The 20,126-nt window shown below is 39.0% G+C and overlaps 1 protein-coding gene across 3 annotated transcripts; it reads right to left on the bottom strand.

Annotated features, from left to right (window-relative positions):
- Positions 1-1,445: 1,445 nt before the first annotated feature.
- Positions 1,446-15,957, bottom strand: LOC139684529 (programmed cell death 1 ligand 2-like). Of its 3 annotated transcripts, none has more exons than XM_071580585.1 (8): positions 15,950-15,957; positions 10,278-10,353; positions 9,594-9,662; positions 7,945-8,307; positions 6,620-6,904; positions 5,073-5,210; positions 4,017-4,058; positions 1,446-1,880 (listed from the first exon to the last, which is right to left on the bottom strand). In XM_071580585.1, exons 3-8 carry the CDS (start codon positions 9,646-9,648, stop codon positions 1,798-1,800), a joined length of 966 nt encoding a protein of 321 aa, XP_071436686.1. In that variant the 5' UTR covers positions 9,649-9,662; positions 10,278-10,353; positions 15,950-15,957; the 3' UTR covers positions 1,446-1,797. The 3 variants fall into 3 exon arrangements, with proteins under 3 accessions (XP_071436686.1, XP_071436684.1, XP_071436685.1); XM_071580583.1 differs by lacking the exon at positions 15,950-15,957 and adding an exon at positions 15,318-15,484 and having other exon boundaries at positions 7,945-8,278; XM_071580584.1 differs by lacking the exons at positions 10,278-10,353; positions 15,950-15,957 and adding an exon at positions 15,318-15,484.
- Positions 15,958-20,126: the final 4,169 nt, after the last annotated feature.

The following is a 20,126-nucleotide window of genomic DNA, read 5'->3' as shown; positions in this document are numbered from 1 at the left end:
ACATTTACTCAGCAGCATAAGATAATGTCAGAATTACTTTCATTTTGTTAAGGAACAATGATAGTCACCATAATATAATTGCAAAGGCTGTGATGTACTGTTTGTGTTCATCCACATAAATTCAGAAATTTGAATTTCTTCCATTTTATGATGAGGAGGAAAAAAGAAATAGAAAAATGCAAAATTAAGTCCTTCCAGGAGTACAGTGGGTTAGAATTTCACTAGGACTGACAGAAGGGGCTCACAGTTCCCTGAGGAGTACAAATCTGGAAACAAGAGAAATTGCTTTCCTGTACACACTGACCCACAAGTATTGGCGATTGGTGCAAGTCAGGGCAGTTCCCAAACTGCTATTCTATCTTAAGCTAGGCAGTGTTTCAAGACGCTCCATCAGATTTGCTGACATTTACCTGTTTTGCCATGTCAGCAAGGGCATAGGACATAGCAAACCCAGTGCAGATTTGTCTCAGCTGCCTCCAGCGTCTACAAATGGGTATTTAAAGGTGTAATTCATAGATATTAGAGATGATGGCAGAGAGAGGTTAGTTTTTCTCTTCCACAGGTAAAATTAGCAGCAACCCTGCTTTTTAAAATCAGCTGTCTTGATGAAACACAAGGGTGTGAACGCTGCTGTTCTGGTCCCATAGCAGCACTGTAGGTCTACTTTGTGCTGGAGTAAATAGCTGTAAAGTGACACTGGAGAAGGAGTTCCTATTTAAATCCAGAGCAAGTGCAATGAAGAAAACCTTAACAGAGAGCACTTTTCTAAGACCAAGTTAATGACTGAAGTAGTATTACATTCTTCAGTCTTGTTACATACATCTTAGTAGAAAAAGCACGTCACCAAAGTCACTGCTCTTTCAAAAATATACTACAAATCTTACCAGTGCCTTGTTTCACTATCTGATTACTATCTAAGATGCCATGTTGGGTGTTTTTTCAAACCTGGCATTCCAATAATAGGAAGTAAAACAGCCTGACATGGAAAAGACTCACCTTTTACTCTGAGGAAAGGCAAGATTACTGTTTAAAAATAACCAGGGCAGAAATCTGGCTGAGCTTCATTTTCACTTTTTGTTTCCAAATTCCTCCTAAAGAAAATTCTGTTGAATAATCAGTTCAAATGTGAAACTTCTTACTATCATGTAGCATAGCATCACAGTTCATGTTTTTTTTTTTTACCTGACTTACTTTTTACATGAAGAGTGCATTGAAATTCTCCTAAGTGACATAATTATGATTTACTATTCTTTTGGGGATTTTTTTGTCTGTTCTTTGACATAATTTTAATTTCTCTTGTCATTTGAAATATGCTTTATATGTTACCACGCTGATGGGTACTTGTGCTAATTTCTAATTTAATGTCTTAGAAGGTTTGGAGATGGGATATGGGCATTTAATTTTGTCTCCACCTGAAAGATGACTGCTTAGACATGAAATAACATTTACAGATTTTATTCAAATTCCTACAGGATGTTTGAATCCAAGCACCATTCCTGAGACTGGAACAGTTAAGGCATTCTTAAACAAAAGTTTCTTGAGCAACAGTAAGTCCAAAAGTAAAGTGTATCAAAGGCACTCAGATGACCTCTTCACAGTGGTAAACCACATTTCATGACAACACAATTCTCAGTAACTTCAAGTTATCTGAAGAGGCATGGTTTTCCATTGCTGAAGTGCAAGTACATCCCCATGAGTTCACTGTTTATCGCAAGGCTAAAGTGCTCTAATTTTCCTTTGAAGTCCCCAAAAAGAGATGCAAGAAGTGCAAATTATGGCATGCAAGATGAAGAGTTTTCACAGATCCACAATCTCACTCTGTCTTGAAGCTGTGACAGTAGACAAGTATAAAGCCTCAGTTTGAGTGTTAAAATCATCACCTTAAAGAAAGAAAATGAAATAGTATTAGTTTAAAAATCTGCAATGATTTAAGAAAATAAATAGCCCAATTTTAACAACTGAGTGGTAAAGAGTGGAAGTTATGTCTTCATTGTGTGCAAATATTTCTGGGCCATGCTGAAGTTGCAGTGGCTCCTTAAAACAGTGATAATTTACAAGGACATTCTGTTGCAATCATTTCTGAGGGAACAATATCTCTGTCCCTCTCTTGTCTGTAGTCCAAATTCTGAATTTTTTATTACATCAAATCTATCACTGACTTTCAGTTATATAAATTAAATAACAAAACTGAAATCTGGTTAGAGAGCATCCATGGGAATGCTTGTCAGTAAATCTATACATCTGATTAAAAGTGCGCAGAACTGGGACTTCAGTGATGAGGTCAAATGCCCTACATATTCAGTTCTGATACAGCTTGAGCTGTGACTTAAAACTGATAACATTAACAAGCCTTGTTCCCGTAACCAAGGCCATGTGGGTCATTTCCAAGGCACTCTGGTGAACTATCTGTGGCTTTTCTGCTTCAAATACCTACTCATCTTGGAAAAAAGGTTCTTTCCAATGTTTCTTTAAAATATGTGATGCTGAGAAATAGAAGTGTTTGTCATCTGACTTACTGCATGTTGCAAAAGTTTTCAGTCATTAAAATGAAGAAGTAAAACAAACCCACAAAGAGCAGTCTCATCTCCTTTTATTTCTTCATTTCACTAAGTGCACAGAGGAGGCTATGGCCTACTAAGTGAGAAAATTCTACAACGGTAATACAAAAAGCCATGGGAAGCCAGGCTATGCCCAGACAATACACACTTGGATTATGCCTGGACATGCAACATTGCTGTCCTCCAGAATGCTGCATGCCTTGAGCATATATTCATTTGTGCTTGGCATGATGCCACTGAAGTTTCACACCATCATGTACAAAATAAGAATAAACCTTTGACTACAGCAAGTGTTGATTTCTGAAGGGTGAAAATGTCTTTCTGAATGTGTCATTTTGATTGTAATATCCACCAATGACAGTGGATCGAACAGTTACAGGTAAGATGCAAACATCTGAGGTGATTTGGGAATCAGTGAATTCATGCCTTCTTCATTCAATCCCTAGTTTTCACCTACAAAAGTTATTTTTTAAGCTGGTGACTTCTGCATATATTTTTTTAGCAGTGAGAAACATGGGCAGATTCTCAAATAAATCCCATCCTTGGAAAGGCCCTGGCTTGCCTACATGTCCAAAAGCTATGTGTTGTTTCTTCAGGCTGCTTGGTCAGCTGCATTACTGTTTTGCTTCATTTTTGGTCTTTGAGGAGAAATCATGCATATACCTGGAGCATATTAGGTAGCCCTGGGGCTGACCTTAATAGGATGTGTTAGAGTCTGCTTGGACACCAAGGAATTACAGCTTAACCCTGCACCTCCGTACCTAACACTGGGAACATCCTCTTTCCTCACAATGCATTAACCTGTCAGACTTTCATTTATAGGTAACAAACTGATTTATATAAGTAAGTGTTTTCAGAGCTTTCTTATCATATTGCTTTATAGTTTTCTATGGTGGTTTCTTCTTTTCAGTTCCATTTTAGTACAGAACTCTTAGATGTATCTTCACAGTTTTTTAGGTATTACCTTCCTCTTGCAATCTAAAAATTTCTGAATGTCTAGGGAAGTCATATGCTCATAAAAAGAGAAGTAGCTAAAGATAATATTCCAGATAAATGAGATGTTTGTTTGTTAAGGCATGTAGCCTGTTCTAAAGGTATAACAGACTATTTAAAAAAAAATCTTGATGCCTTCCAAAACAACCAGCTTTCCATGTGTTTCTTCATCCAAGACTACTAGAACTCCAGTTAGGATACAGAGGTGCATGCTAAGCTATGTATGCAAGCCACTGGTATCTCAGTGAAAAGGAACTAACTTTTATAAATTTTTACAACACATGTGAGAAAGTCAAAACTTTAGATATTGAATTTTTAAAAGACTAAGGAAAATTTTAATATAAATTCAAAACTATCCTCTATTTTGGTGTAGCTTTATCAAGTTGCAATCTATATATTTTTTTAAAATTTTATATGTAAGAAAAAAATCCGTAAGCATTAATACAAAAAATCTTTATGACTTACTGTTTTCATCTTTCAGGTGAGGGTTCAGTTTTCTTTTCCCGTCTGTTAAAGTAAATATATACAAATTTAGCTTATACAATACTATACTTGAAACAAATAATACTATTCAACAAACCTTTAGATTAAACTGAGCTTTAAGCACACTTAAGTTTATTATTGTCATAACAAATACATAAACTTCTCTAAACTTCTTTACTTTTCCAAATCTTGAAACAAATTATGAAGTCATAATGTTAAGACTTTCCTTTCAAGACTATAAACACATTTGTCTGAGTTTACTGATGTCTATTCATATGCAAGAAAATACTAAAATAATAGCTGTTTTCTTTATTATTTTTGCTCTACTGCACTTGCAAAATAGGAACGAAACAGTTTGTGATAGTCCAGTATGTATAAAAAACCTGCGTGTGGCTTGGCTTCGCGAACGAAGATTTGGGAAGGGCTGTCCCCAGCCTGCCCAGTGGATTTTAGGTGAGGCTCAGCGTGCGCAGAACTGGCCCCACCGTTTAAGTCCTGAGGTTCATCTGCCATGGCCGAGCGAGCTTGGACAGTGCCAGTGAAGTCCTCAGGACTAGAACCTACAGCACCCGGCATTTCCCAGGAGGTCTCCCATCCAACTACTAATCCGGGGCTGACCCTGCTTAGCTTCCAAGATCTGGCACATCATTTTAGCTATACAAACTTAAAGGAGGTGGAAAATCAAGATTCTCTGTCATATGCTCTAGCTACAATGTCTTTGTAGCAATGAAGAAAACACCATTCAAATCACACTTTTACAACCCTCCTTACCCAGGGCAAGGCTTATTTGTGCTCTTTACAGAACACTAGCTGGTCAGTTTAAAAATTGTACTTTCCATATACCTTGTCTCACACAGGTAACAAGGTGAGGAAAATAAAACCCAACTCAAATGATCCAAGATCTCATTTTAGAATATCTTCTCATGTAGAAATAAAGTGTGACCAAAGTCACACAAGTTTGCCTAGAGTTTCTAAAATTTCCTACACTTCGTTCAAAGGAAAATAGTGAAAATATTCACTGTCTAAAGTGAAATGTACCTTTTTTGCGTTGCCCATTCTTGAATGATTTTCTCTTCTGAAATATTATTAGTGCAGACAGGACAGCTACAGTTACACACGTGGGGATGATAAATGACATCAGGAATTTTTGTCCGTGATGCTGTGTTCTCATTAAAGCTGTTAAAATCATGAAAGGAAAGTAAATAGTTACGACTGGAAGGGATCTCTGGAGATCATCCAGTCCACCTGCCCTTGCTAAGGCAGGGTCACCTAGAGCAGGTTGCATAGGAACACATCCAGGTGGGGTTTGAATATCTTCAGAAAGGGAGACTGAACAATCTACCTAGGCATCCATCCATAGCACTGGATTCCAGTGTTCTACCACCCTTAATGTAAAGAAGTTCTTCCTTGTGTTGATGTGGAACTTGTTGTGTTTTAGTTTATGGCTGTTACTCCATGTTACAGCACTGACACTATGTTCTTAACATGCATCTTTGGGATAGTTATGTGCACTGAGATCCCATCTCAGTCTTCTCTAGACTAAACAGGTCCAACTTCCTCAGTCTCTTCTCATAGAAGATATGCTCCAAAACCCTAATCATCTTTGTAGCTCTCTGTTAGACCCTCTCCAGTAGTTCCTTGTCTCTCTCGCACTGAGGAGCCCAGAATTGAACATACTATGGACGTGGCCTTGCTAGAGCTGAGTAGAGGGAGAGGATCACCTTCCTCAACCTGCTGACCAGGCTTTTCCCAATGCACTTCAGAATACCATTGGCCATCCTGGGTACAAGGACACACTGCTGGCCCATGGACAGCTTCTCACTCACGAAGACCCCCAGGTCCTTCTCCGCAGGGCTGCTCTCCAGTAGGTCAGCTCCAGGTACTTGGGGTTATTCCTTCCCAGGTACAGGACCCTACACTTGCCTTTGTTGAACCTTATTAGGTTCCTCTCCTCCCAACTCTCCAGATTTTAAGGTCCTGCTGAATGGCAGCAAAGCCTTCAGGTGTATCAGCCAATCCCCCCAGTTTAGTGTCATCAGCAAACTTGCTGAGGGTGCATTCTACCCCTTCATCCAGGTCATTGATAAACAAGAATAAGACTGGACCCTGTATTGATCCCTGGGAAATGCCACTGACTACAGGCCTCCAACTGGATTCTGCTCCACAACACTCTGATCTCTGCCATTCACCAGTTCTTGATCCACCTCATGGTCCATTCATCTAACTCACATTTCCTGACCTATGAGTATGTTCTGGGAGACAATGTGAAGGTAGACAACAAGGTAGAACAATTAATTAGGAGACTTTCAGGGAAGACACCTGTGCAGCTGAAAAAATTCCCTCTGTACTGGCTGGCAAGTAATGGAGGCTACACTGAAATTGTCATATATAGAATGTATAGAATACAGTCTGGCTTGCTGAAGTGTGAACTAGCTGAGACTTCAAAGACATAAATAATACTGAATTGTTTAATTGCATGAGCACCAATATTACAGTTTTCTAGCACTGAATTCCAGTGATGGATCATAGAACATGATGCATGTACAAATGCTCTCTGACTTATACATGTTCAAGGTGATACGAACCTAAAGTGGAAACATGAGCTGAAGTTTCTCCATTCAGTTCTCTATTCCAGAACACACAGCTGTAGTTTTCACTCATATTTGGTTTGAATGTCAAGATGCTGGTGACATTGTAGAGGCCATCCTCAGTCAGAGTATAGGTGGTATTTGCAGGTGCACTGAGATTGAAGTTCTTCTCATTTTGCCAAAATACCTCCGCCAGAGGAAAGCCTTCTGACTGGCACATAAAAACAACCTTGTCTTCACCTGGTTTTCTCATTACTCGAGTGTTTATACTCTTGTAGGATGCTGCATAAGAAGTTGTTCAGTGAAATTGTTGTATGCAACAAGAGTAATTTTTCCACTTCACTTTCCTTCCTTCCTTTTAACGCACCTATTTTCTATGGCAGCATCTGAAGGAGACCTATTTAAATGCTGTAGGATGTTTTGAAGAGCAATGTAGTATTCATTATTCAATCCTTACCACACCTACTTCTTCATACAAGGCAGCAATTCACACTAAACTTACTATTTGTCAATACAGAGGACACAAGTGAAATTTCATGGGACTCTATTTCACTTTTTGAATATGCAACATCAAGAAAAAGGCTGATTTTAATTTTTGCTTTTCCATAGCTTATAAACTGTAATATTTTCATCATATTAGAACAAAATTGATTTTTAAGAGGAGCCAATGCAGGTTTTAAGAATGGCTGTGTCCATTTTTGGATTTGACAAAGGTTATTACTTACATGTCTGGGTGGGAAATGAATGCTGCCTTGTATTAGATGGACACACATGGGAAATACCAGAGGTGTTTCAAAGGACTGGTCTGTCATGCTGTCCAGTAACATATGCCTTTATTACCAATGTCCATTTGGCTTCAGTGAACACAGAAAATCACATCCTAATTCTAGGAGCAGCAGTCACTTAGGGAATTCTCAGCTACTTCGGTAGTTGCAGCAGGGTTCATAAGTATGTTAAAACACCTCTGAGAAACTTCTGGGAGTGGCCAGAGGTGGCTCAACAAGGCAGGAAATCAAATGAGAGGTGGAAGGTGGTGGCACTGGAGAAGGGGGGATGGAAAGAAGGAGAAAGGATGAAGGATGGAGGGAGAACAGATGCTATCCCTCTCTGGCACAGACTGCTCCCAGAGAAGCTCAGCTGGCTGTTGAACCAAAGACTCACCAGCACTATCACAACTGCTTTGGTTCAGCTGACGGCTAAGCACAGGGTCTTAGTGAAAGAATTATCAGTAAAGTCCTTTAAATTAATCAATTTCTACAATTTTGTAGGATTTTTTTAGACATCTCAATGAGTATATACTTACATTCAATTCAACCACTAACCTTTTACTTCCAAAGTAATGTACTTGTAGTCTACGCCCTGGTAGTTAATGAGACAAAGGTATGACCCTGCATCTGTGATCTTCACACTGGTGATCTGAAGGATAGCCCGTCCCAGCTTCAATTCACTGTGCAGAAGTGATGCTCTTCCTATGTAATCAGGATGTTGGGATGGAGGGACTGCCTTCCCATTGCGCAGTGTGTACACCTCTTTTGATTTCAACCAGCCCGGTCTTTTATGCTCCCAAACAACAGTTAGGAGTCCTAGATTTATTGAGCCATTCACAGGGAATCTGCATTCCATGGTCACGTTGCTCCCATACTCTGCAATGTAGAGCTGTTGAGGAACTTCAACTGTAAATAAAGCTACATGAAGAAAAGAAAAGTTTCGTTTGTTGCATTATCATGTATGTTCTGATTCTCTTTCAATTTGGACAAAACTGTGTCAGGTAGTCAGGCATATGGTTGCTAATTTGACTAAAGGTTTTAAGCATTTTTTGTTAATACTCACACTCACATTTTTGCCATAAATTAGTTATCACAAGTCATCTATATTCTGTATTTATTACAAAATCTGAAAGATGAGGAGAAAATGAGCAAGATTTTTTTTCACATTTTATAGATAACTTCAGTTTGAGCCAGGGATTACACAGGGAGCATTTTTATGAAATTGGTGGTCTCTAATATGTCCTAAGATTCTAGTAAAAACAACAGTTAATTGTGGAAACAGTAAATCTCACTCCATTATCCATTACAAAAAGGAATACCAATGTAGTTCCTCTGAGTTGCACTGGATAAGCATGTAGCTCTTGGAAGAATTGCTATATAGCAATTACAGTCTCCTACAAGCCTGGAGCCATGTGAATGTATCATTTGATCCCATGCATCTTCTTAGATACATGCAACAGTATTAAAGAAAATATAGCAAAATAATCTTATCCATTCACCCAACATGAAATTCTTATTTCTATTAATAGTTTGCCATTTTAAGTTTACTTGATAAAGCAGAGTTATTTACAATACATCATTCAATATACCTTGTTACTACTTTTTATATTGGATGTACCATATATTGGTAGATTTAATTTAGAAGCACTTGTAATTATTGATAGCAATATTCCAAAGAGAAGACCATGCAACTGTTTCTGCATTCATTTATTGTATGTGTATTTGAAATAATTACAGGGAAAACTTCAATTCCTCTTAGCAGTGTTTCTTTATTTATTCTAATACAACCATAATGAGGGAAAAAATTATATGAAGAAGTGCTGAGCCACTTCTGGGTTTTAGCCAAGCTGCTCCTTCTACAGGCATGTACAGGGGAACACAGGTGGTTTTACTTCCCTCTTTCCTCATGCTGAGGTTGTTCTACTTCCCAATGAGTGTGTCAGTGTGGTCATCCTCCCTCTCACAGCCATGCCTGCTGTTACCAGACACCTCAGCCGTCAATACACCATACCTCAAACAAGCCTGATTGTGACAGACATCTGTCCTGAGCTCAGTTAGTGCCAGTGCCTTCTGTAAGAGGCTGGAAATCGGAGACTCCACACATTACTGGCCATTCATGCAAGTATAACTGGAGGTCCTGAAGCCCACATACTAAGGGCTGCATTGGTTCTGCTGGTGGAATTGAAAGACAGTTTCTCTCTCACCTGAAACCACGGAGAGCTGTGTTTCCAGCAACAGAATTGTGAGCATCTGGAGCATTTTGTCAGATAGGTCTGAAACAAGAGTAGGATTGCATCAGAGCTTGCAACAACTACCTTTTCCTTCTGTGGCAGATCAGAGCCACGCTAGCCTTCAGAACCATCACATTGCTCATGAACAGCAAAAATAGAACCAAACACTAGGCCACCAGAAGAAACAAGGAATATCCTGACTAAAACAACCCATGCACACACACAGAGTATAAACCAATGGCAATGAACCAGTAGCAATAAAGGGAAAGAAAACATTTCCACAACATCAACCATGATGTTTACAGGATCTGTAGATGGCAGGCACCCTTAAATAATCTGACAGGGCAATGTTTTTAGATTTCTTACTAACCATGAATAATAGAAACCAACTGCAGTTAACATCTTACATGCGAGAGAGTTTCATAACCATGCACAAGGGGATTTTTAGCTGCCTGCACTAACACCAGATCAGTTTACAAGATCACTAACATTGATTTTGTTTCACCTCTGCTTTGCATATTTTTTTTCTCAGATTCTTCTTGTCTGAGATCTTTAACCTAAAGACTAGCAGATGCCTGGAACCTACTGTGAGGTAGGGAAAATCTCAGGGTGGGTAAATTAAAGTTGGCTTCAGAATGGATTGGAATAAAGACTTACTGCTGCTAATTCTTTCACTTTCCACATGCCTGATGTGTACAAAGTGCCTTGTATTACTGGTAGTAAAGTAACAGCCCTGGAATAATGCAAAAGGAGAAAGTGCAGTTTTAGAGTGAGTGTATTCCTCTTCCAGTAGCAAGCAAACTATTAATTATTTGTCATACATTTGTATACAGATCAACATAACTAAAAGGAGAAATAACAAATAGAACAAAAAAACAGAGGCAAAATTTATAACAAAACTATTGAGACAGTAGAAAAGAAGGAAGAATTACTTTAAATAGAGTGTGCAAACATACAGTATAACCTGAAAAAAAATAGTGAAGTAGATCCAGAAATAAGCTGTAAGGAAGTAAAGAAGAGAAGAAGCAATTTTAGATTTCCCCAGAGCTGGACTAACTGGAGGAATGGCTTAATTTTACTTCTGTGTATTTTGTGGCTCAGCTTGAAACTTTCTGTTTCCAATTTTCTAAGGTGCTGCATCCCTCATTGTTCCTGCCTTTGAGCTCTTAGTACTTCAGAAAGTGAGGCTCAAACTTTAGCAAATGAGCAGCCAAAATTATAGGACTTCATTGATCAAGGGAAGCCAGTTGATGTAATCTTTTTGGATTTCAGTAAAGCTTTCAATACTGTCTCTCACAGGATCCTCCTGGACCAAATGTCCAGCACAGCTGGATAGACACATCATGTGGTGGGTGAGCAATTGGCTCACAGATCGAGCACAGAGGGTGACAGTGAATGGGGTGACATCAGACTGGTGACCTGTCACTAGTGGGGTTCCACAGGGCTCCATCTTGGGCCCTGTGCTCTTCAAAGTCTTCATAAATGACTTGGACACAGGACTGGAAGGGATAATAAGCAAGTTTGCAGATGACAAAGAACTGAGAGGAGCTGTTGACTCTCTCAAAAGCAGGGAGGCCCTGCAGAGAGACCTTGACAAATTAGAGGGCTGGTTAATCACTAACCATATGAAGTTCAACAAGGGAAAGTGCTGGATTCTGCACCTGGGATGGGGCACCCCAAATGTATGGACAGACTGGGGAATGATATACTGGAAAGCTGCGCCATGGAAAGGGACCTGGGGGTCCTGGTTGGCAAGTTGAATATGAGTCAACAGTGCCCTGGCAGCCAGGAGGGCCAACCGTGTCCTGGGGGGCCTCAGGCACAGCATTGCCAGCTGGTCGAGGAAGGGAATTGTTCCATTCTGCTCTGCACTGGAGTGGCCTCACCTTGGATATTCTGTGCAGTTTTGGGCAACACAATATGGGAAAGATTTTAAGTTGTTAGAGAGTGTCCAAAGGAGGGCAAAGAAGATGGTGAAGGGCCTTGAGGGGAAACCGTGTGAGGAGTGGCTGAGGGCACTTGGTCTGTTCAGCCTGGAGGAGACTGAGGGGAGACATCATTGCAGTCTGCAACTTTCTCATGAGGGGAAGAGCAGGGACAGCAACACTGATCTCTCTGTGGTGATCAGTGACAGGACCTGAGGGAATTGGCCTGAAATTGTGTCAGGGGAGGTTTAGGTTGGATCTTAGAAAAATGTTCTTCACCCAGAGAGTGGTTGTCACTGGAACAGGTTCCCCAAGGAAGTGGTCATAGCACCAAGCCTGACAGAGTTCCAGAAGCATTTGGACAACACTCTCAGGCACATGATGTGACTCTTGGGGATGGTCTTGTGCAGGGCCAGGAGTTGGACTCAATGTTCCTTGTGGGTCCCTTCCAACTTGGCATATTCTGATCCTGTAACATTTTCTGGAAATTTAGACCTGGTCGTTTGATGTCACAGATAAAGGTGGATATGCAAACTACCATAAGCAGACTTATTACATGTAAATGAAAGCTAGTTACCTTTATCAGAGGATGGAGTAAATTGCCACTACTTAACATGTGATGAATGGTAATTACTTCAGCTGCATGAGAAAGGAGCTAATAAACATTATCACTCTCTCTGTTTTCCAGATGCAGAAGTAAAGACTGTACTGCCCTGACAGCCAGGTTAAATTTCACTCATGTAACCATCATGTGAAATTATGTTTCAGTTAATACTATAACAAAATTTACCATTCTCAGTCTCTTGCTATGCTCCCTTGCCTACACAGCTTATCTAAAGCAAGTGGGCATAGTGGGAAGAAGTGAATGAAGAAGGGATCAATATTTCACATTAATATTTAGATCTCTGGATTAGCCTTACATGAGACATTTGAGGTAATCCACTCTCTTTTTGTAGCTCAGAGTACACTGAGAATGCAGAGCAAGTTTATTTTCCAATGTAGGGGATTAGACTTTTCAAAATATACATATTACTGAGAGTAAAATGGTAGAACAAAAATAAGGGGATACATAATCAAAGCCCCAGCAGAAAGAAATCATAGTTATTAAATATCAAGTAAATCTTGTCTGACCAGATGGATTAACATGAGAAGAGCATTAGACATAAATAATAAAAGAATCCAAATGCAAAAAAATTTCATTTGTGATACTGAAAGCAGAATCATGGAATGCTTGTGGGGGTCAGAAAAGATTGGTGTTAGAGGTATCAATGATCTATTGCATGGGTCTGTATTGGAAGGATCAAGGATCTGTCATCAAGGATCTGTATTAGTAGGCATCCTTCTTTATTTGCACAATCTTACTGGCAAATATCAAGCTGTTTTGCAACCTCAGTGCAATCTACTCATGCAGCTTAATCATGTGGCTCTGCTGCATGACACACGTCCACAGAGAAATCCTCACCAGCATCTCGAAGGCGATTTCTTCTGAGCTTGTGCTACCAACCCTCATGCTGTTACAGAATAGCCCTCATTCTCTCTGTTTTTCAAAAACACATGGCATGCCCTGCTATACAGTACTTCTTGTACACAATTAGTCCAACAAGCTTATGCACAATACATATTTTCTTTTTTTCCTTTAAACAAAAGGCCATTTCTATGTCTGCTACAGTTTCATGGGGATATAACAAGGGAATGCTGCACTATAAAAATCAGCACTTAATGGTTCTGGAAGAAAAGTGAGGAATTGAAATTACACATCCGAGAACACGAAGAAGTTGTGTGACCTTTCTACAGCAATTCAGATGCAGTCAGTAATAAATTTCTCAGACCAGACTGCAGAAAAATCCAGTTTTCACACAGAGCTGTGTGATTATGAAAATCAAGCTGAAAAAACTTTGAGGGTTGAGGTGATAAAAAGCATCACATCAAACATGGAAAAATCATCAAGGCTTTTATGATTCATTATAGTTTCAGTGAAGATGTGGGGGCCAAGACTAACAATTTGAATGGTAACAATGAAAACAAAAGGTTAACTATGAATGGGGAAAAGGAGGAATATAATCTCAATACTATTTTTTGCTTTACTAGTAGTACTAAGTTGCATACTTAACTTTCAGTGGCCCATAACGAAAATATTCTGGTAAGTTTTCTTAGTGAATGCAGAGTGAAATCCAGATGACAATGATAAAAAATTGTGAAAGTTCCAACAAAAAGCTGTTTTGGAAGGATCAAGGGGTTATTAGTAAAATATATGCCAATGTATAATGTATAGTAGCATGATATATGGTAATGTAATATGTTAGCAAAATAGCACCAAAGGTCAAAACCACACTATGTATTCTTTTCCTGCTTTTGATTCAGTTAATCATTCCCGTGATTAGTCCTGGCCCCAGGTCACATACCCATGGGGATTATAACACTCCTCTCCAGAAAAAAAGAGAATTTTTGGCTAATGGAATGTCTCACTTCACATATCTCAAGTAGTTGCCCAAAATCTTTCTGGTTAGGAGTGAGAAGGATATTTCTTGTTCCCTTAGAAAATTTAGACTCAGCTTTCCTATTTAAAATTGCACAAGCTCTGTGCTGCAGGCAACAATATTGTTCCATTTTCAACATTATGTATATAGACTTCCTTCAACTCTACACACAGAAGAGAAGAGTTGTTTATCCTGACACAACTTTTATTTTATGAGGATGCTCTCAGGAACTGAAACTAGTGGCAAAATGGGAACATTAAACTGCTACATGCTTAAAGTATGAAGCTCTTGAACAAAAGCTGGGACAGTTCTTTTAGGTAGCTGTGCTTTGTATAAATCTCTTCAGAATGTGTTTATTGTTATGGCTACTGGATCTTTTTTCAGGGAACACTCATGTGAACAACAGTGAGTTGGGGAGTGAGATAGGCACCAATCTGGTCATAAATATTTGGCCTCACTTAGTGACAACTCCCACGATGTTCATAATAGTAAGTTTACAAGAAGTTTTGCAAGCAAAGGAACATGAAGATCACAGAATATTTTGCTATCCGATCCTTAGTAACAAAGATTGAAACACATATCTGAACAATGTGAAATAAATTCTGTTCCAAAATGAAAATCTATATATCTTGAAAGATTATAACGCTTTTCTTAAATAAATGGAGCATCTTAGCATAAGATCCTGAATAGTGCAGGCTAACACCACAACATGATACACTGCAAATTTTCTTTCATATCCAGCTTCTACAGAAAGATTTTTTCAGAGAGGCACAAGAAATTGTCATCTTCATAACCTGTACTTCTCCTGGGATGCAGAAGCTGAAATTCTCCAGACTTGCTATACAATCAAAACAACTTACTATCTGCCAGTAGTGGGTTAAAAACAATGCAAAGAAAGTAAACAGGAATGTTTCATATAAATATATACAGTTTTTTTCTCCATTTCACTCTTCCCTGAAATTCAGAATGAAATATTTACTAACAGCTACATCCTGTTGCATAAGCTGAAGAGTCTCATCACCACAACTCTTACACATTTGCCTGTGAGAGAAGACTGAATTGCGAGACACATTCAGTTTCTAAAACTAGGTCCTAGTCATACTGAAGTTGTATGGACCTGTGTTTTAGGATCTGAGACTTAGCAATCTCTGGTTCAGAATCAGGGTCCATATGCCAGAAATAATCAGAAAATAGACTTAATTTAAGCAAATCTTAAGAAAGTAGAAAAAAATCTGCAATCCATCAGTCAGAAATACATTAAATATAAATCTGCATTTTATAATTGCTATACTCACATCAGATCTTTATGCAGGCATAGGGAGAATCCAGTTCATGTAATTAAGGTTTTCCAAGTTTAACAGAGTATCTCTGTTCTATTTGCACAATAGCAGAAACTACTGAGATCTCATGATGAATGTGTAACATGCATCAACAGTACAGCTTGTAGGCTGATCTTATTCAGGCTTTATGTCACAAAACAACTGACTTTTAAAAGGAAATCAACAAGCTTGTTAGGGTGTTGTTAGCAGTTCCAGTTTCATTTTGTGTACTCTGCATTGCTGAGAAGCTACATTAAAAAAAAGATTATACAAAGCATCCTGTAAAATTAATATGCTCAAATTCTGCTTTTAATTACATCCATAACTTTATGCTTGGTCTATGCCCATTTAGAGAAGTATACAGCTTTGCATTTGCTAAGACTGTTCTTCACTCACGGAACTATCAAGTTACATTTTCTTAGTTTTCATCAGATTACTTTTACAAAATTTCCTCTAGTTATTACCTAACATTTACAGAATACATTTCATATTAGTTTTCAGATATATTGATATTATTATTATTATTATTATTATTATTATTATTACTATTATTATTTTTAAAAAGGGTAATCAAACACTCCTGTGAGGCTGTGAATCTCCATCCTTACCTTACAAATATACCAAACTTGACTGGACAAGTCTTGGGCAGTTGGATTTAAGCTGGCACCACTTTGAGTGGAAGTTTGGACTCAGTGAATGACACATCTCCTTTACAATATAAAAATATTCTATTCTATAAAACAGCCTTATCAAGGGATGTCTCTGTTCATTTTTCATCACTTTATCTTTTAATTTTTGATGACATCATGAGTGGGAGGCACAAAAGAGGACACAAAGTCTTCCCAGGTTTCTCAGTTGCATTGATGCTACAGGTGGGACACACATACTCCTTATTTCCAGTTAGCTGCTTATCCCTTCAGAGAATTGTGCTCTACTTCCACACAAATAATGATTGTAGCTTTGTATGTATGGTCAGACTTTGCGAACGCAGATTTGGGAAGGGCTCTCCCCACGTGGGTGTGCCCTTCCAGCCTGCGCAATTGATTTTTTAGGTGAGGCTCAGTGTGTGCAGAACTGGCCCCACCGTTTAACTCCTGAGGTTCATCTGCCATGGCCGAGTGAGCTTGGACAGTGACAGTGAAGTCCTCAGGTCTGTCACAGCACTCGGTACTAACCGGGGCTGACCCTGCTCAGCTCCCGAGATCTGACGGGATCGGATGTCAGGGAGGCATTTCACTGCCTGTTGTAGCTTTAGTCCTGTCACTAAAGCACTTGGCTGGTTTTGGATGATTTGTGATCATTGCCTGCCTCACAGTTGCAGACTGAGTCAGACTGTGAAATCATGTCTCCTGCTGCCTAGTGCAGAGCAATTCAACTCAACTAAACCAGTTTTATTTCCTTAGTACACTTACTCTGTGTAGCCCTGTCACATAAAGTAACTCCTGGGTTTTTCCCCAGAAAAGCTCCACTGACCACTTTGGCAGCTGTTTGTAGTCAGGGGTTCCTATTACTAGGCATGTGAAGGAGAAAGAAAAGCCCATAAGGTTAGGGTTGAGATTGATCTATGATTTACAATTAAAATCAGGTTAGACCTAATGATGGCCTAATACTTTCAGTAAAAGCAAAAGGGACAAGATGGCAGACAACTGGGATCTGTGCTGTTTTAGTAGGTATGTGAGAGTGGGGGAATCTCCCTAAGGTTGTTCCTGGCTGATGCTTTCATGCCTACTGTTTCTCTTAACTTCATCTTCACCTTCCACCTGCTGCCAGTTCTCAAAAGGCTTGTGTGTTTTGTGGCCTTCCACAAGACAAACAGCCTGTTTAGGGAAAAGTATTTATGCAAACACACCTTACAATTAATTACTTTTTTAAAGGATTGATGCCAAAGGAGTTTTTGATTTTCACATTTTGTAATAGGAACACAGTAACTGTAGCAAATGTAGTGTTCATATTTGTAACAGCCTGAGTTCATTGTTTATATATCCTAACTCCTACCACAGATTAGTAGCTCAAACTCTTTTAGCTATTCAGGCTCTCTTCAAGGCAGAAAAGCTGAAGACTATCAGAAAGGCCTGCAAAACAAGACCAAACATAAACCAACAACCTTGAGTCTAAGAACACTGGAAGAACTCCAAAGCCCAAGGAAGAGGAGCTAATGAAGAGCACAGGGTCCCATGAACCCCCAGACCAAATTCCTGGGGGTGGGACTGGGGCTGGACTGAGAAATGTGTAAAGTAATGACTGGGTGAGCAGTATTATAAAAGCCATGGAATTCAGTGTTCGGGAGTGCATGAAGATGTCATCATGTATTCCTAAAAGCCCTAAGCCTGGACATTAAAGAATGTATCTTTTTATCTTATCCCACATTAACTTGGCTCAGAGTCCTGCTTTGTGGGGGCACTCATGGCATCAGATTTATTAATAGTAAAATAAAGAAATAAAGCAGAAAAATACAAAATGTGTAGGTCATGCAGAGCACTTGAGCATTTTGAGGTGGTAACGGCTCTACCAGACCCACTGTAAAAGCTGGATGTCCCAGCTAAAGTCATGGTGCTTCCCAGTACCTGCCAGTGCAGAATACCAGTGTCCTACCATGTGACACTGTCTGCATAAGGAAGCCTTGTCTTGTTGGTTGCTATGTTCCTTCTCTTCTAATTAACCCTTTGCTTCCCCATCCCCTCCACAACCTCCTCACTTGTTTATAGAGGAATGTCTATCTCCCCTGCATCTAAGTGTCTAGTTTCTCTGCAGTTCCTGTGACTTCCAGAAGGAAAACAAGTGCTCCTTGTTCTCTTCCCACCTGACAGAAAAGGAACCTCAAAGTTGCTTCACAGTCACCATCACCACATTCTACTCATTCTGAGGCAGTTCTGCCTACAATAGGGTTTCTTCAGGGGTTCTCATTTTGAGACAGAGAGAAAGCTCAATGCAATTGCCCAACAGTCAGTGAGCTGCCTTGGACATCTCATGAACCAAATAGATTCTGTCAGGGACTTGATTGGGATAATATTTGCAGGACCAGAGAAGTGGAGAGAGAAACAGGGAATCATGAGGAAGATGCTGTAAAATCAGAAGTCCTTCTGTTAACATCTGCAGAAGCAAGAATTCCAGTGTTAGTATCTCTGTCATTTTGCTGGTTAGCCCATGCTGGAATGATGCACCATTGGTACATGGCCCTCAAGGACATTAAGATTACTTTTCTGGCCAAAGGGAAAAGGGACATATCCTGCATGCTGCTCCATGAAAAGAAAGCCCTGTGGGTCAATAGCAATGATTGTATCTCTCTTATTATGAGTTCTTTAATGTAATTGTTATTAGCAATAGCATTCAAATGCTTCAAAATTAAGTGCCACATCACAAAACAGGCCTCCAGAATGGTTCAGTTACATTTTTCAAATGAATGCGTCCTGAACCCAAATACCAATTAGCCAGTGTAGACAGTGCATATGAACCCGGCTTTTCAGAGCACTTCTGGAAATCTAGTGCTTGGCCATTAGGAAGCAAAATGCAGTTACTAATGAAGCTAAGTCTGCACTGGCTTCCTTCCAGATTTCATTTTCCAGATATCCAAAAACACTGAAGTGCTACACAAATATTTTTAACTGGAGGTAAAAAATACTATTACACATGTAGTTCTTAACTACATTTTTTATGTTAGGATAGGAAGGATTTCCTCTTACATAGTTCTCATGACATAAATTTATTGTACTTTCACTTATTTGTATATTCTCCCTCTGTCATGAGTGGAAAACAATTGAGCTGAAACCACTCATGGCATTAGAGGATAAACATATGGGCCTGTCTCCCTGTAGCCATAAAGCCGAGAGACTTAGCTTATTCTAAACTCTTAATGTGTAAAATTACTAAAATTAGGTAAGTTCTGGTTCTTATTTCAGAGAAGTATAAAGTAGAGCTTATTTATTTAAAGCTTATTCACATGTCTTGCTTTTCTAAGTAGCAAAATTTCACACTTCTACCAACCACTCAGAAATTCAAACACTATCATTTTAGATGTTAGGGTTCAGCTATAGAATTTAAAACTGTATTTTTATCCCCCCATTTCATTATCTTACTTAGATAATATACAGCATTTTCAACAGTAACTTACCCTTTCTTCTGCTGGGAAAAGATAAATGGGACTATTCCCTTTGTTTGATAAAGATATAAAATTCAGTTCCATGACTCTAAGCATTCACTAATGACATTGCCTTGCAAATGCTGATAATAACTAAAAGAAGCAGATTTGCCACTTTTTCTTTATTATGCACACAGCTATTACAGTCTCAAAGAGGATGTAGAAAATGAAGAGGTTAGGCTATCTGGAAAGGGAATTATTTACATGATGATATGATTCTACATTTGCAAGTTGAGGAAAGTCAGTGCTTTGTCTACAAATGGGCCTTGGTATTTCCAAAAACATTTTTGCACTCTGTGGATAATTAAAAATTGGCTAACACCTTCACAGTGACACCCAGATGATGGCCTGAAAAAGCATGTTGGGACATGGGAAATGACAAGAATCAGTATCAGAATATGCAAGCTAGGCAATGAATTAAGGAAATCACTTTATAATAATTATTTTACTTAACTGGAGTCTACCAACTCTGTTATGGTTATGTGACACATTTCTCTACCATACTACATAGGACATCTGGCTGAGATGTAATAAATACAACCTTACATTAGCTGGATTGAATACAGCCAGCAGTCAAACCCTGGGCTAACAACTGCATTCACATACTTCGGACTGCACAACAAACTTATTTAAACAGAAAAATAAGAGTT

The sequence above is a fragment of the Pithys albifrons genome, chromosome Z, assembly GCF_047495875.1.
Source record: "Pithys albifrons albifrons isolate INPA30051 chromosome Z, PitAlb_v1, whole genome shotgun sequence".
NCBI classification, from domain to species: Eukaryota; Metazoa; Chordata; class Aves; order Passeriformes; family Thamnophilidae; genus Pithys; species Pithys albifrons.
The sequence above is the reverse complement of the archived record's forward strand: the minus strand, read 5'-3'. Positions and strand labels throughout refer to the sequence as shown.